This window comes from Candoia aspera, chromosome 3 (genome assembly GCF_035149785.1).
Source record: "Candoia aspera isolate rCanAsp1 chromosome 3, rCanAsp1.hap2, whole genome shotgun sequence".
NCBI lineage: Eukaryota > Metazoa > Chordata > Lepidosauria > Squamata > Boidae > Candoia > Candoia aspera.
The window spans coordinates 92,774,509-92,791,918 of NC_086155.1; the positions used below are offsets into that span (position 1 = coordinate 92,774,509).

Here is a 17,410-nt window from a genome sequence, read left to right on the forward strand (position 1 = left end):
TAACAGAAGGACCTTGTCTACTTCCTAGGGTATAACAGAATCAAACTCAGTCCAAATAATATCACAAAACTGTGCCCCGGGTGACTCATTAGGACTTGTCCAGTCAGAGTCTAACTCCAAGCAAATCTAAGCAACTTTGCCAGACAGCATGAATATTCCTCACCACAGCCCTGGAGATGATCTTGTGACCCAGCCCTTCCCTCCCATACGTAGCAGGGTCACAGGATCATCTTGGCAGATGCAATAAAAGCGGAGAAATAGCGATGTTTTGTCATTATTGTCTGAATATGGGTTCTTACTTGTGTTCAGTCAGGTATGCTCTGTCTTTCTCCAATGGCACTCTAGGCATTGCATCTGGCATTTCATCTCCTGAAGCTCATCGGAGAACCAAGGAGCACCCCAGGATCAGTGCAGAGAGAGGCTGCATAGGAGCAATCGGGTCCAGGGCCTCATTCACATGCCTATTCCAGGCTGCAGCCAAGGCCTTGGCCGAACTGCTTGACATGTCTTTGGGAAAAACCCCAAGCTCCCACTGGAACCCAAAAGGGTCCATCAGTCATCTGGGATGGGCCAATTTAATAGGCCTTCCTTTGCTGCAGAGGTGGGTGGTGCCAGTGACTCAGAGGGCAAACAAAGAGTGGTCTGTCCATGACAACAGACTGTTGTTAATGTCCTCCAATACCAGATCACACTACAACTGCCCCAAGACAAAAACCATATCTAATGTGCAATCTCCAGCATGTGTTGGGCCTTCTATCATTTGGGACAGGTCCTTGGTTGCCATGGAGGCCATGAACTCTTGAGCCACCCTGGACAAAACATTGCCAGGTGACAGGCTAAAGTCCCCAAGGACACCAGCAGTAATCCCAACCGTTCCCACAGGCCTAACTTAAACTTGATTAAGCTAATTTAAGGCCTAAGGGTTTCCCTCGACATAAAGTCCAGTCGTGTCCGACTCTAGGGGGCGGTGCTCATCTCTGTTTCTAAGCCTTGGAGCCGGCGTTGTCCGTAAGGACCCGTCCGTGGTCATGTGGCCGGCATGACGACACAGAACGCCGTTACCTTCCCGCCGAAGCGGTACCTATTAATCTACTCACATTTGCATGCTTTCGAACTGCTAGGTGAGCAGGAGCTGGGACTAGCAACGGGAGCTCACCCCGCTGCGTGGATTCGAACCGCCGACCTTCCGATCAGCAAGCTCAGCAGCGCAGCGGTTTAACCCGCAGCGCCACCGCGTCCCATGAAATTTAAGGCCTAACTTCACTTTTATGATTGCTCTTGGGAAGTAAATAACTAAAACGAATTAGTTGTTATATTCCTTGGGATATTTATGAACACAGTACAAATTACACTAAAGTCCCATGTTTGTTGAAACTTTTATTTCTCTGTCAAGCAATATGTACAAAACTCTTGCATATGTTTTATATGTTTAAAATGTAATTCTCTTATCAGATGCTTTCAAAATGCCTTGAAGCTCAGGAGAAAACATCCTGATAAACATAATTTAGAAATATGCCTGTATTACTCAAGATGCAGCAAAATACTGGGGTATAGAGAGTTACAAAGTGAATCGTTTTCTCATTTCAGAATGATGAATTCTTTTTATTAAAAGTAATTTTTAAAGAAGTTTCTATCTGGTAAAATAGAGGTCTGTCAGGAAGCAGTGTTCCTCTGATACTTTTCTTGTAAGGAGAAGATGTCAATTATTTAAAAGCCTTCTGCCAAATGTCTTCACAAGCCACATCCTCTGTTACACTGGGGAGTCAAAACATTCATTAATAATCCACAGTATGAATTCTGGTGCCCTCCTATTTTTGGAACAATCCAAAGGGTGGAAAAAAGCTATACAAAATATATGAATAGATTCTTCAGCCCTCTATTTTTAAATCTGTATAAGAAAATAGGGCTAGTACAGTTACCAATTTGATCTTTCTCCTTCAACTACCTCTATTTCCCTGCTTAAGATGTGCTAAATGTGCATCTCAAGCCCTGTTTAGTGAAAATACTTTTTCCCCCCAGAGGGAGACAAATGGAGTGAAAATTGAACCAGAAAATATGACACAGGAAGCTAAATATTGCATATATGTGTCAAGGCCTTGTTAGATACAGTTTTTTTTTTCCCATTAAAAATGTCCATTTAAAAAATGCCAGTCTCTAATCTTTATGCAGAGTTATTTAGAAGCGAATCCAACTGAAGAATCAAATAGCTGCCCAGTCTTTTAAAGGTTACCAACTACTCTTCTAGATGTACAGGAAGTCACTGTATATCAGCAAACAACACTGAAGTCTTGGAAATCCTTTCTTCCGCACATGCTTCATAATACAGTATGAAAACTGAACATTGTGTATACTTATTTTCCATAAACTTCATAAGAATTGCTATTGTCAGATCATTAATTTCACAACAGAGAAAAGTGAGTTGGTCCTAGATTTTGCTGTATTTCAAAGCAAACACTCTCATCTGAAAGGCTCCAATGCAGTGGGGAGATCACAGTGGCTGAAAGAGGGGGAGAAAACTAACTCCCACCACTCTGTCTTCTCCCCCTAAAATCCCCTTTCCATACTGTTTAAAACATTTCCCAACCATCTGGAGTAGAAGTTCAAAGAGTACAAGCAGGAAAAAAGGTAGCCTACCCACTCTTTCACTGTCGAGCACACCATGAGCTCCGAATGGTTATTTATTTATTATTAAATGAATTATGGTTCCCAATTCCATAACTGAAGCCTGAAATCAGTCCATGGTATTGTTAAAATGCTGCTATGGCATTTCCACCAAGATTAATAAATAGAATTTATTTTTTCTTTATGGGTAAAATAAATAACAACACAAAAAAGTTGACTCAAGTTTTTTAAAAATGGCATTTACCAACAGGTCCAAAATCACTCTTCTCTCTTCTCCTGGTGAACCACTAAAGACCTCTGGAGAACAGCTGAGACTTCTGGAACATGCTATGTAAAACAGGGAAAGCATTATTTACTGCTTTCACTCCTTTCCTGAAATGGCATTAAAATTATACAACTTACAAATTAACAAGTCCTCTTACTCTAAAAAAATCGATCAACTATAAAGCACCTTCACTGGCCTTTTGTGTGCATATTTTCCTATCCCTGTAGAATGTAGGCACAGGCCATAGGCACAAAGGAGAAATTCCACATTTTGTTGTTTATTCGTTTAGTCGCTTCTGACTCGTGACTTCATGGACCAGTCCACGCCAGAGCTTCCTGTCGGTCGTCAACACCCCCAGCTCCCCCAGGGATGAGTCTGTCACCTCTAGAATATCATCCATCCACCTTGCCCTTGGTCGGCCCCTCTTCCTTTTGCCCTCCACTCTCCCTAGCATCAGCACTTTCTCCAGGGTGTCCTGTCTTCTCATTATGTGGCCAAAGTATTTCAGTTTTGCCTTTAATATCATTCCCTCAACTGAGCAGTCTGGCTTTATTTCCTGGAGGATGGACTGGTTTGATGGCTGAAAGCGTCAAAGATGACTTCTTGCAGTCCAAGGCACTCTCAGAATTTTCCTCCAACACCACAGTTCCAAAGCATCGATTTTCCTTCTCTCAGCCTCCCTTATGCTCCAGCTCTCGCAGCCATATGTTAGTCAAAATCTTGCAAGATGATGCTGTCAAGGTAATGCATGCTATATGCCAGCAAATTTGGAAAACACAAGAATGGCCATCAGACTGGAAAAAATCAACTTATATCCCATACCAAGAAAGGGAAACACTAAAGAATGTTCAAACTATCGAACAGTGGCACTCATTTCACATGCCAGTAAGGTAATGCTCAAGATCCTGCATGGTAGACTTCAGCAATTCATGGAGCGAGAATTGCCAGATGTACAAGCTGGGTTTAGAAAAGGCAGAGGAACTAGGGACCAAATTGCCAATATCCGATGGATAATGGAAAAGGCCAGGGAGTTTCAGAAAGTGAAAGTGAGAGTGCCTTGGACTGCAAGAAGATCAAACCAGTCCATCCTCCAGGAAATAAAGCCAGACTGCTCAGTTGAGGGAATGATATTAAAGGCAAAACTGAAATACTTTGGCCACATAATGAGAAGACAGGACACCCTGGAGAAGATGCTGATGCTAGGGAGAGTGGAGGGCAAAAGGAAGAGGGGCCGACCAAGGGCAAGGTGGATGGATGATATTCTAGAGGTGACGGACTCATCCCTGCGGAAGCTGGGGGTGTTGACGACCGACAGGAAGCTCTGGCGTGGGCTGGTCCATGAAGTCACGAAGAGTCGGAAGCGACTAAACGAATAAACAAATATTTTTCTTACAAACAAATCCCATAATGATTTATTAGAAATTATTCACTGTACTTTGTTTGTACTCTATTTATTCATTCATTCATCCATTCATTCAATTTATATAGCCCCCATCTCAAACCCATGACTCTGGGTGGCTAACAGTCATAAAAACAGCCAAACAATTAAAACAGTACCAAAGAAATTAAACACAAATAGCAGCCAAGAGATATTTAAATCCATAGGTATCAACACAACCAGGAAACGGGGCCCTTCATACATTTTTGTTTTTCTCAAAGGTATATTTATCCACAAACATAAGTAATCAAATAAGGATGCAATCCTATAAGAATTCATTTGGGAGTGGATCCAACTGAAATTAGTGGGACTTTATTTTGAATATACAGTACACGTATAGGATTGCACTGTTATTCTTCCTTAATGTAATCCATAGTTTTCTGAAGTCAACTAAAATGCATTGCAACATCATGAAATGCTATTTATATATGCACACAGTTCAAAAGTGCTAGCTAATGCTTCTTTATTAATTATAGTACTATAGATATGTGCAAAGCATTCCCAAAATGGAACAGCCAGTTTTGGGTGATCCATATTTGGACCAAAATCTATATTTTGCACAGAGGCAGGGAAAAAGGCAAGGTCATCAGTGGTAGAGGCACATGGTAGTGGCTGAGAGTGAGGAAGAAAGGTAGGTCCTGGGAAAATGGGAGAAGGGTGGTGGGATACACTTGAGCTGCCATGCACCACTGTCCTGTAATTCAGTCATGGCATCTCCAATCAGCCTGCCCACCCATCCCCTTGATCTTCCCATTGCTTTCCTTTCTCTACCTCCTGGCCCAAACCTTGCATAACCAAGGCTTCAAATCCACCAAACTGTGACACCCACCCCAGAATGGTTCAGCCAAACTTCTGAGCCACAAAACAACCCCCTTAAAGTAGATTTACTCACATTGGAAATTATCTTGTTTTAACCAGGGAGACTTTATTAGAAATAACTTTAAAAAGTGGGTTGCAGAAAATAATTTGTTGTCTGAGCTGCTTTCTAGAACCTTGAACTGTTAATATTACTGCCAGAGGACAGATGCCAAATAACATTTTATCACATTGTGGATTTTCTTTTTAACTATGTGTTGGGCTTTGTGGATTTTGTCTTTTAATGTCTTGAGGAGTGCAGTGGTCTCTAAGGCTGCAGTGGCGTAGAAGCCCAGTAGGTTAGTGCATAAATGTTAACCCCCCAAATTTAATTAGAATTAAAACCTACATCCCTCTGATTACCTTGGCTGCCAACTTGGATTGCTCTTCTGCTGGTACCTCCAATGTATTGCTGAGTTGGACAACCTCTATGGCATTGTTAGGGTCGCCTTCAGATCTGGTTTGCCTGTTACTTCTTGATTCATCTTCACTATCAGAAGGGCGTCTGTGATTTTGGGTTTTAGCTGAGGCTCCCTTGCCATCTGCCCGAGTCTGCAATGGCTGATTTCCACCCGCTGGGGGAAGAGCAGGAGGCTGCGGCCTCTCCTGGTATGATAAACCTAGTGCCATGATGGATCTTCCTGCCCCATAGCAGAACATCTAGAAAAGAGACACTTGGGTAAGCTCCCCAACAGGATGTTGTAATTCCAATCTTCAGTTACTAAAGTCTCCATTGTTATATGTGCAGTGATTTCCACTTATCCAGTAGTGGCTTTCCTGTCTTTCCTATTAAAGCCTCCACCCCCTGCCATTGCACCAAAGTCTTTTTTGGAGGAACCTCCAAAGCTCCAGAGAAATTGGTGACATGAACTGAAGGCACATATCAAGAGGGATTTGATCCAGCAACCACGTTTCTTGCTGATAGAAGGGCACTGTTGGATATGATCCACCTGTACGCAAACAGGGACACTATATATTTTAACATTTCTCATTAAATAGTATTTCCTCAAGTATTTGCTTCCAACCTTTACTACCCAGAGTATTTAAATAGCATTTCTTCCTGTCTTACAGGAAGAGCTGTTAACCATTTTTTATATTTATCTGAATCTTTTAGAATATGAATATATGATGGATTGTTGGCCACTGTTAGATCAATCTCTGTGGATGCAACAACCAAATTATTTTTATCATGGTACACTGCATTAATTTTAATTCATACACCAGCTTTGGGTCCAGGATAATTTACCTAGAACATGACTGTGATTTGTCTTGAAAAAGCTACAGCTTTCAAACTGCTTTTTGTATCAATCAATCAATCAGTCAATCAATCAATCAATCTTTAATACGGTCACAGACCAGAATTACAGATTTAAAAAAAATACATTGAAATACATTAAAAATACATTAAATGAAATGAACAAAACATGATAATATATTTACAGATTAATAGAGTCTTCAATGGGCAGTCAAGGTCTGCCTAATTTGCAGACAGTGTAGCAAAATTTAGCTACGTTCAGGGAAACTAAGTCATTCTGATCAGGTAGAAACAACTGAACTTAAAAGAGATCAGAATTTCCTGGATATTTTATCAAATGAGGGGTTACTAAATGAGTTCGTGAATCCTTATAAAGAATACAGTATAGCAGGACATGTTCTATAGTTTCAATAGCCCCTTGTCCACAGGGGCACAGTCTCAACTCGTATGAGACTTTTTTGTAGCGGCCCTCCAAAACTGTGGGAAGCACATTACAACGTGCCAAAGTAAGTGCCCTCCAAAATTTGGAGACAGTTATATGATTTAGGTACCTCGCTGGCTTATAAGAAAAGGCTTGATCACCCAAAAAAACACTCTTAGGCAAAGCTGACTGGATTTCCAGGTCTTTGATACGCTGCTTGAATTCGCTAAGTGCACACTCATAGCCCATCATTAGGAGTGCCTCACTAGAAAAGCCGAGATGTTGTAGTTTTTGTGAGATGGTCCTGAACCATACTGATTTATAATTATCCTTAGAAAGGAAAGAACCCAAACCCGTACGGAAAAACAGTAGTTTCAGCCAATGTGCTATAATACAAGTCCATGCACCTGTTTCAACTTTAGGCAACCCTGCTTCCCTCCTTAATACTGCATTTGGGGTACAGGGGGGTACCTGAAATATGGCCCTTAAGAATTTGGATTGAACCCTTTCCAATGGTGTGAAAGAAGGATAGGGTGCTAGCTGAGCACTGAAGAGTAATTGTGTGCGGGCCTTAGCTGCGTATAACTTCAGGGCTGCTGGAATGTGCTGTGCTCCCTTGGTAAAATGAAAGGATTGGATTGCTGCCAGTGTTCTTTGAGCGTTTTGTATAACATAGCTTTGGTGTGCACTGCATTTAGTGGAGCTATGCAAAACCATGCCCAGATATTTAAAGGATTTACCTTTTTCAACGTTCTGGCCGTTTATCCTCCAGATGTGTAGTTTAGGTCTCTTTGCAAAGACCAAAATTTTAGTCTTGCTATAGTTGATTTCGAAAGCTTCTTCGGAGCAGTAACTGGCCAGAGCACTCATGGCTCGTTTGAGTCCAATTCGTGTTTATGATAGGAGTACTATGTCATCTGCATACAACAAAGTTACGATATGCCTGTCTGCCAGTTTTGGAGGGTGGTATTCCAATTGATTCATTTTGGCCACAAGTGAATTTATATACAGGTTAAACAGCAGAGGAGCTAAAATACAACCCTGCCTCACTCCTCTGTGAGTTGGAATCTCACTTGTTTGATGACCTTGCGTACTGCATCAAACTTTGATTCTGGAGTTCTTATAAAGATTATGCATGAGCAGCACTAGCCTTCTATCACTTGTAGTATGGATAAGCTTAGACCAAAGCCTTGCTCTGGGAACCAGATCAAATGCAGACCTAAAATCAATAAAAGCGGTATATAATGTCGAGCCTGTTTTAGATGTATATTTTTCGGCCAGATGTTGAAGTATAAGGGCATGTCCATAAATAGAATGTCCGGACCTAAAACCTGCTTGCTCATCTGCCAATATATGCTCTGAGTCAATCCAGTCAACTAGCTTATTGTATAAGTGTCTGGCATAGAGCTTACTTATTATACTTAACAAGCTAATGGGCCTGCAGTTAGCAGGCAGGTCTCGAGTGCCCTTTTTATAAATAGGGACGATAATAGCTAGGCCCCAGTCCTCTGGAATTTGTGCAGTGCGGTCAATATAAGTAAACAGGGAAGCAAGAACAGGAGTCCAGCAATCCAGGTTGTTTTGTAATATTTCAGGTGTAATAAAGTCACTGCCTGGAGCTTTACCAGGCTTTAACTGTTTTATGAGCCTCTTTATTTCAGCATTTGTGACAGGGGCCCAATTTGGGAGCAGGTTAGTATTAAGATCTAAGTCAACTATATGGGCCTCTTCTTGTGAGTATAATGCTCTAAAGTGGTCTTCCCACACAGATGCTGGTATGAGGTGAGGGAGTAAAAGGGGCCTGTCAATTGAATGGAGAGCTATAAGGTGCCAGAACAGAGTGGAATTTCTGGCTTGAGAAGCTGTTATCAGCTGCTGCCAGGAAACCTTAGTGAATTCTCTTTTCTTGTTTTGTAGAAGATGTTTATATTGTTTCTTCTGGAGCATAAAATCTTGGATGGGGTGCTCAACTGGGTTCTCTTTATATAGCTTAAATCCCCTGATCAGTTTACCTTTGGCCTCAAAACATTCTGCATCAAGCCAGGGCTGGGAAGGATAGATCTTGCCCCCTAGATTATCTCTGCTCCTTGATATCTGGGTGGAAATCACAGGCTGGAGCAACTGAATCAGTTGTGTAAATGTCTGCAAGGGAGAATCCCCAGACCTCTCTCTGACTATGGTGGAGAAGAGTTGCAGTGCTGCTTCGGATAGAAGCAGCTGAGCAATTTGCTCACTAAGTTGCTGAGTCCATTTGACATGAACCAACCTTAGCTCTGAGTCTGAAGCCCGAAATGGGATGGGTTCTGTTTCCAGAAAGCAATTGTCAAATGCTTTTAAAACTGTAATACCTGGCAGATGTTCACTATCGGGTTGATTTCCTAAATAAAATTTTTGTACAAAAGTAATCAAATTCCATGAGATTAAAGTATAGTCAATCGGGGAAGGTCTTGAGCTGACCTAGTGGGAGAATTCACCAGGGAAATCACTACTGATAGATCCATTCAATAAATATAAATTTAATTTGTTGATTGTTAGTAATAGACACAGCCCCTTATAGTCCCCTTTTGAATCTTTAGATTGCCGGATTAACGGGGGGGGGGGAATTGTAACTGGTTCTGGGGGATACTGGTGGAACTGAGTAAAAAGTGTATCGTTCGCCCCCACCCTGGCATTTAGGTCACCAGAAACTATTACATAAATTGAGGGATTATTTAGCATAAGAGTACTTACATATGCTTCCAGTTTAGTCCATATGTTGTTAAAATGGGACCTATTCTGGAGAGGTGGAAGACAGACATTCACCAATAATAATAGAGCATTATTAAATTTTACTTCAGCAAAGGATGATTACCTTGTCGCTTGAGCACCTCAATGATGCCATGAGCTAAACCGTGAAGGGACACCCAAGACGGGAAAGTTATGACAGAGAGGTCAGACTAAATGCGATCCCTGGGGAAGGTAATGGCAACCCACCCCAGTATTCTTGCCATGAAAACTAAACGGATCAGTACAACCAGAGATATGTCGGTGTACCATCGGAAGATGAGACCCCCAGGTCGGAAGATGGTCACAATGCTACTGGGGAGGAACAGAGGATGAGTTCAACTAGCCCCAGACGTGATGACGCAGCTAGCTCAAAGCCGAAAGGACGGCTAGCGGCCGACGGTGCTGGTGGTGAATGGCGAATCCGATGTTCTAAGGATCAACACACCATTGGAACCTGGAATGTAAAATCTATGAGCCAGGGCAAATTGGATGTGGTTATTGGTGAGATGTCAAGGTTAAAGATAGACATTTTGGGCATCAGTGAACTGAAATGGACTGGAATGGGCCACTTCATATCAAATGACCACCAGATCTACTACTGTGGACAAGAGGACCACAGAAGAAATGGAGTAGCCTTCATAATTAATAGTAAAGTGGCTAAAGCAGTGCTTGGATACAATCCAAAAAACGATAGAATGATCTCAATTCGAATTCAGGGCAAGCCATCTAACATCACAGTGATTCAAATATACTCCCCAACCACAGATGCTGAAGAAGCTGAAGTAGAGCAGTTCTATGAGGATCTGCAGCACCTACTGGACAACACGCCTAAAAGAGACGTTATTTTCATCACAGGAGACTGGAATGCTAAGGTGGGCAGTCAGATGACACCTGGAATTACAGGTAAGCATGGCCTGGGAGAACAAAACGAAGCAGGACATAGGCTGATAGAATTTTGCCAAGACAACTCACTCTGCATGACAAACACTCACTTCCAACAACCTAAGAGATGGCTTTATACATGGACTTCACCAGATGGACAACACCGAAATCAGATTGACTACATCCTTTGCAGCCAAAGGTGGCGGACATCTATACAGTTGGTAAAAACAAGACCTGGAGCTGACTGTAGTTCTGATCACGAACTTCTTATTGCACAATTTAGGATCAGACTAAAGAGATTAGGGAAGACCCACAGATCAGCTAGATATGAGCTCACTAATATTCCTAAGGAATATGCAGTGGAGGTGAAGAATCGATTTAAGGGACTGGACTTAGTAGATAGGGTCCCGGAAGAACTATGGACAGAGGTTTGCAACATTGTTCAGGAGGTGGCAACAAAACACATCCCAGAGAAAGAGAAAACCAAGAAGGCAAAATGGCTGTCTGCTGAGACACTAAAAGTAGCCCAAGAAAGAAGGAAAGCAAAAGGCAACAGCGATAGGGGGAGATATGCCCAATTAAATGCAAAATTCCAGAGGTTAGCCAGAAGAGATAAGGAATTATTTTTAAACAAGCAATGCGTGGAAGTGGAAGAAGACAATAGAATAGGAAGGGCAAGAGACCTCTTCCAGAAAATTAGAAACATCGGAGGTAAATTCCAGGCAAAAATGGGTATGATCAAAAACAAAGATGGCAAGGACCTAACAGAAGAAGAGGAGATCAAGAAAAGGTGGCAAGAATATATGGAAAACCTGTATAGGAAGGATAACAATATCGGGGATAGCTTTAAGGGTGTGGTCAGGGAGCTAGAGCCAGACATCCTGAAGAGTGAGGTTGAATGGGCCTTAAGAAGCACTGCTAATAACAAGGCAGCAGGAGACGACGGCATCCCAGCTGAACTGTTCAAAATCTTGCAAGATGATGCTGTCAAGGTAATGCACGCTATATGCCAGCAAATTTGGAAAACAGAAGAATGGCCATCAGATTGGAAAAAATCAACTTATATACCCATACCAAAAAAGGGAAACACTAAAGAATGTTCAAACTATTGAACAGTGGCACTCATTTCACATGCCAGTAAGGTAATACTCAAGATCCTGCAAGGTAGACTTCAGCAATTCATGGAGCGAGAATTGCCAGATGTACAAGCTGGGTTTAGAAAAGGCAGAGGAACTAGGGACCAAATTGCCAATACCTGCTGGATAATGGAAAAAGCCAAGGAGTTTCAGAAAAACATCTATTTCTGTTTTATTGACTATTCTAAAGCCTTTGACTGTGTGGACCATAACAAATTGTGGCAAGTTCTTAGCGGTATGGGGATACCAAGTCATCTTGTATGCCTCCTGAAGAATCTGTATAACGACCAAGTAGCAACAGTAAGAACAGACCACGGAACAACGGACTGGTTTAAGATTGGGAAAGGAGTACGGCAGGGCTGTATACTCTCACCCTACCTATTCAACTTGTACGCAGAACACATCATGCGACGTGCTGGGCTTGAGGAATCCAAGGCTGGAGTTAAAATCGCTGGAAGAAACATTAACAATCTCAGATATGCAGATGATACCACTTTGATGGCTGAAAGCGAAGAGGAACTGAGGAGCCTTATGATGAAGGTGAAAGAAGAAAGTGCAAAAGCTGGCTTGCAGCTAAATCTCAAAAAAACCAAGATTATGGCAACCAGCTTGATTGATAACTGGCAAATAGAGGGAGAAAATGTAGAAGCAGTGAAAGACTTTGTATTTCTAGGTGCAAAGATTACTGCAGATGCTGACTGCAGTCAGGAAATCAGAAGACGCTTAATCCTTGGGAGAAGAGCAATGACAAATCTTGATAAAATAGTTAAGAGCAGAGACATCACACTGACAACAAAGGTCTGCATAGTTAAAGCAATGGTGTTCCCCGTAGTAACATATGGCTGTGAGAGCTGGACCATAAGGAAGGCTGAGAGAAGGAAGATCGATGCTTTTGAACTGTGGTGTTGGAGGAAAATTCTGAGAGTGCCTTGGACTGCAAGAAGATCAAACCAGTCCATACTCCAGGAAATAAAGCCAGACTTCTCACTTGAGGGAATGATATTAAAGGCAAAACTGAAATACTTAGGCCACATAATGAGAAGACAGGACACCCTGGAGAAGATGCTGAAGCTGGGGAAAGTAGAAGGCAAAAGGAAGAGGGGCCAGCCAAGGGCAAGATGGAAAGATGATATTCTAGAGGTGACGGACTCGTCCCTGGGGGAGCTGGGGGTGTTGACGACCGACAGGAAGCTCTGGCGTGGGCTGGTCCATGACGTCACGAAGAGTCAGAAGCGAATGAACAAATAAACAACAAATTAAATTTTAACAGCACAGACATTGCATAGCGCTCCATTGGGTCTAACTGTATAATATTTGTACGTAGTTTGGTTGAGATTTGTATACTTAGCTTACCACACGTTCTGCCTCGTCCTGCTCCAGGAGCTGCGGGTAGTGAGAGGGATGTATACCCATTTATAAACAAGTTGCTGTCAAGCCACGTTTCTTGGAGTAAGAGTAGGTTGAATTCAGCAATTTATTTTATTTATTTTTATTTATTATTCAAATTTAATTACCGCCCATCTCCCCCAAAAGAGGGACTCTGGGCAGTTTACAATAAAATCAAACTATAATCATAAACGTTAAAATCTCACAAAACCAGACAGATTACAATTATTATAAAATACAATAAATACATATAAAATCCAAGAGGGTGTAAAATTCCAAGATGGTGGGAGGGCCTCTAGGGTGCGAGCCACCCCCAAGAATGGTTACCCACCTTCCTGCCCCAAGCGAGACGGCAGAACCAAGTCTTCAGGGCCTTCCAGAAGGTCAGGAGTGAAGGGGCCTGCCTCACCTCCGGGGGCAAGTTGTTCAAAAGGGTGGGGGCCACTGCAGAGGCGGCCCATTTCTCTGGACCCCACCAGATGAAATTCCCTTACGGACGGAGTCCGTAACATGGCCTCTCTGGATGATTGGGTGGATTTATGAAAGCAGAGTTTATGATTTGGCGTTCCAACCTGCAATATTCCATGAGAGGATAGATAGGGATTTAAGAGCATCTGTATGTCGATCTGAGTTCCCAAATGTGACCGTTTTTAAAGGCGAGTCCTAGGAGATGGTCGAAACTTGAGTTGCTTCATGATGGTTGCAAGAAAATCTATCTTGTACAGGTCTCCCAGAAACAGAATATTCTAGATGGGGTGGTTGACTAACAAGTGAGGATAGATACAGTCAATTTGGTTCTGATACTGGGACTATATTGTCAATACTTCCCATGTAGACGCAATTATTATAGGATTCAGCTTTCCTCGTCATAGGTTGTAATTGCTGCTCTTCTTTGTCTTGGGGCCAATATTCCACAGGTTTTGGTCTGCTGCTACCATTTCTGTAAATGGTAGAGGACTCAATCCATCCCTCTCATTTTCTAATTGCTGTACTTGAAAGTGACTAGCGTCAAGTTGGTGGCTGTTTTCAGAAAATCGCTCCGATACAGAATTTCCCTTGACGGTATTAACTTGTACTGACATAGAATGACAGGATATAGGCGGAACAACCCCTTGCTGAACGGAATCAGAATTAGGGTCCACACTGAGTTCAACTGGGTAAAGCGACTCTTGAGATTGCTCTATCTGATTCTCTACTGCCAGTGATGTTAGGCCACCAGCTACAGTTTTATCCTCTGGGTGGTTAATTAGGACTTGTACTATATTATCCTGCTGAGAGTCCTTTTCCTTTGTGTGTTTTTGCTTTGGGCTGGCACGCTCTCTTTTTTTTTTAGTGGAGATTTTATGCTTTCAGAAACCGGACTTAGTAACATTTCCACAGAGGAGCTGCTGGAGGGGAGCAGGGTGTTAAGAGTTTCTGTCGCGTTAGTTACTGATTTCAACATTGACCTTACTAATTCAGTGTTATGTAAAATCAGTTGTTGTTCTCCTGGGGGAAGGGTGGCAAACTGATTGATTAGTTCATCCTCATCATCCAAAAACTGTATCTTCCCTTTAAGTGAATCTGGGATCTTTTTTCTGTTAACCTTATCTTGTTCTATCTTTGTTAATGGAGGAGTACTTTGTTTTACTGATAGTGAACAGTTACATTTACGATTTTCAAGGTTCATGTCGTCCTCCCTCGCTGACTTGGCTCTCCGCCCAGACTTTAGCAGTGACTGAGTTTGTGTATTATAAAACACACGAATTGGCCAGATATGATATTTCCTTAAAGAATTTTCAAGCCTAAAGAGCAGTGATGGATAAATAATCTGTCCAAAAGTTAGCAATATTTTTTTACATCCGTGCCCACTAGGGAGCCAAGAGATCTCTATTAATTCATTAGAATATACCTTACAATGTAAAAGTTGAGAAAGAGAGTTCAGTATTACTCTTCTGTTATGCCACCTAGCCCTATTCAGAGGCATATCGGCAACTTGGAGCAAAATCCTGTGTCTCTGTAAGACTAGCCTCTCCTCCATGTCTTCTCCTTCTGAGAACCCCCGTGCCACCCATGGTGTCCGTGGATTAGGGGTAAATTTTGGAGCATGGGAGTTACTGTTTGCTTTCTTATCTATTTTGGAGATGTAATTTCCCATTAGAGTCTTTAGTTCATCTATCTTTTTATTGGCTTCTGAGAGCTGATCATATATAGCAATGACTGTCTGAGCAGTTAAAAGACAGTTCTTGGCAACCAGGTCCAAGTCTCCTTTAAAATTGCTCTTAGTATTAACCATATCCTCCCCTCTATCTCCTGTTGAAACCTAATTTTCAATGGAAAAACAATCGTCCACATCCCAGTCCAGTAGGGAATAAGAATTGTGGATGGAGGTTACAAGGGGAGAGGAAAAAGGAAAAGGAGACTTACTTGCAGTGTCTACTGATTGAAATAAATCCTTTATCTTTGGTTGCTTTAGAGTCATCGCAGCCTTGTCTAGTTTTGGATTTCCTCTCAGCTGTGTCTCCAATTTGTGACTCCTCTTGAACTTTCTTTTCAAGTTCTTTTTTGTTTTTATTCTTGCTTTCTGATTTTGCATCCTCGAGTGGTAATTCAGGATTGTAAGTCCTACTCTCACTTCGTTGACAGGTGTCCGCAGCTGATGAGTTCCAGAATCCAAAATCTAAAATCCTAATCCTATCTAATCCTGAATCTAAAAACCTAAAATTGCTAATCCGAATAAGAAAAACTAAAATTACTAAGATCACTGATTGATATTAAATAAAATAAACTAACTTAAAACTACATATAGGGGATAAATAAAATAAGAGGATTAGGAGCTCACTAAAAAGCTGTCACTCGGTGGCCGTCTTGCTCCGCCTCCCCTGCTTTTTGTACATGAGTGGTCCCTCCAACCTGGCAATAAATGACACCATGGGAAATTCATGGAAAGATATTTGAGGATTATTAAGCTCAGCTATCCAAGTGCAGGGTAAGTTACATCTGTTTTCCTCAAATTAAATTCACTGGTGCAATGTTAGGTCATACACACAAGAGAGGCACTGAATCACAGAAATGGGACTGGCCATTTAGGCTGCTGCGCTCAATCCTTGTTAACACAGGAAACTCAACTGAACATGTCAAGCAAAGGGGACTAAAGCCTATTTAGTAATTAGTTCCACTACTGAACTGATAGAAATTTTCTTCCTAGCATCCAAACCAGATTGGTCTTTCGGGAACTTACATCCTGTCCTGTGGGACAGCAGAGCCCAAGATTCCAGATGACCCTCCTTCAAGCAAATACTTACCAAAACTGCCCCCGCTATGATGATTAGCACTGGCATATGTAGAAGTACTGGAATTTCTTTCATGAGTGCTCTAATAAATTCACCAATTCCTTTTCCTACATGCTTCAGTGGCTCTGTTACAAAATTGGTAAATGTAACAGCCAATGTCTAAAACAGGAGACAACAATAAACATTAGAATGCTTTTATAGCTTCCCTAGGAAACAAAGTGAAAACCTCTTAGAACTAGAAAATACCTTTGTTGGAGGAACGACCCAAATCGGATTTACCAGGAGGGTTTCATAGTGCTTTTGGCAAGGATCGTCCTGGAATGTCCATGAGGTTCTAAACCACTCTGTAGTCAAAAAGCAAGAAATCATTCAGCCACAAATAAAAACTGAAACTGTATTTTAAAGGTAAGTAGAAATTGACTGCTTTAAAATAAAATTACATTTGTAACGATTTTAGCAAGACTTTAGAGTATACAATTTAAAGCAGAAGTATCAAAGGTTGAGACATCCTAACATGAAAAGATAATTGCAAATAGTCCAAGTATTGACTATTCTAAAGCCTCTGACTGTGTGGACCATAACAAATTGTGGCAAGTTCTTAGTGGTATGGGGATACCAAGTCATCTTGTATGCCTCCTGAGGAATCTGTATAACAACCAAGTAGCAACAGTAAGAACAGACCACGGAACAACGGACTGGTTTAAGATTGGGAAAGGAGTACGGCAGGGCTGTATACTCTCACCCTACTTATTCAACTTGTACGCAGAACACATCATACGACGTGCTGGGCTTGAGGAATCCAAGGCTGGAGTTAAAATCGCTGGAAGAAACATTAACAATCTCAGATATGCAGATGATACCACTTTGATGGCTGAAAGTGAAGAGGAACTGAGGAGCCTTATGATGAAGGTGAAAGAAGAAAGTGCAAAAGCTGGCTTGCAGCTAAACCTCAAAAAAACCAAGATTATGGCAACCAGCCTGATTGATAACTGGCAAATAGAGGGAGAAAATGTAGAAGCAGTGAAAGACTTTGTATTTCTAGGTGCAAAGATTATGTCAGGCTCTGCCTGCGACCCAGTAAATACACAGACGCTAGCGTAGGCTTAGGTTCT

General features: G+C 41.8%; 1 protein-coding gene across 2 annotated transcripts in view; it reads right to left on the reverse strand.

Annotated features, from left to right (window-relative positions):
- Positions 1–1,357: 1,357 nt before the first annotated feature.
- Positions 1,358–17,410, reverse strand: part of CLCC1 (chloride channel CLIC like 1) — a 45,486-nt gene continuing 29,433 nt past the window's right edge. For both annotated transcript variants that reach the window (XM_063298371.1, XM_063298372.1), the window contains exons 8-11: positions 16,545–16,642; positions 16,311–16,457; positions 5,544–5,840; positions 1,358–2,949 (exon numbers count right to left, since the gene is read on the reverse strand). In XM_063298371.1, coding sequence (XP_063154441.1) covers positions 2,881–2,949; positions 5,544–5,840; positions 16,311–16,457; positions 16,545–16,642 — 611 coding nt within the window. In that variant the 3' untranslated portion in view covers positions 1,358–2,880. The remainder of the gene's footprint in view (positions 2,950–5,543; positions 5,841–16,310; positions 16,458–16,544; positions 16,643–17,410) is intronic.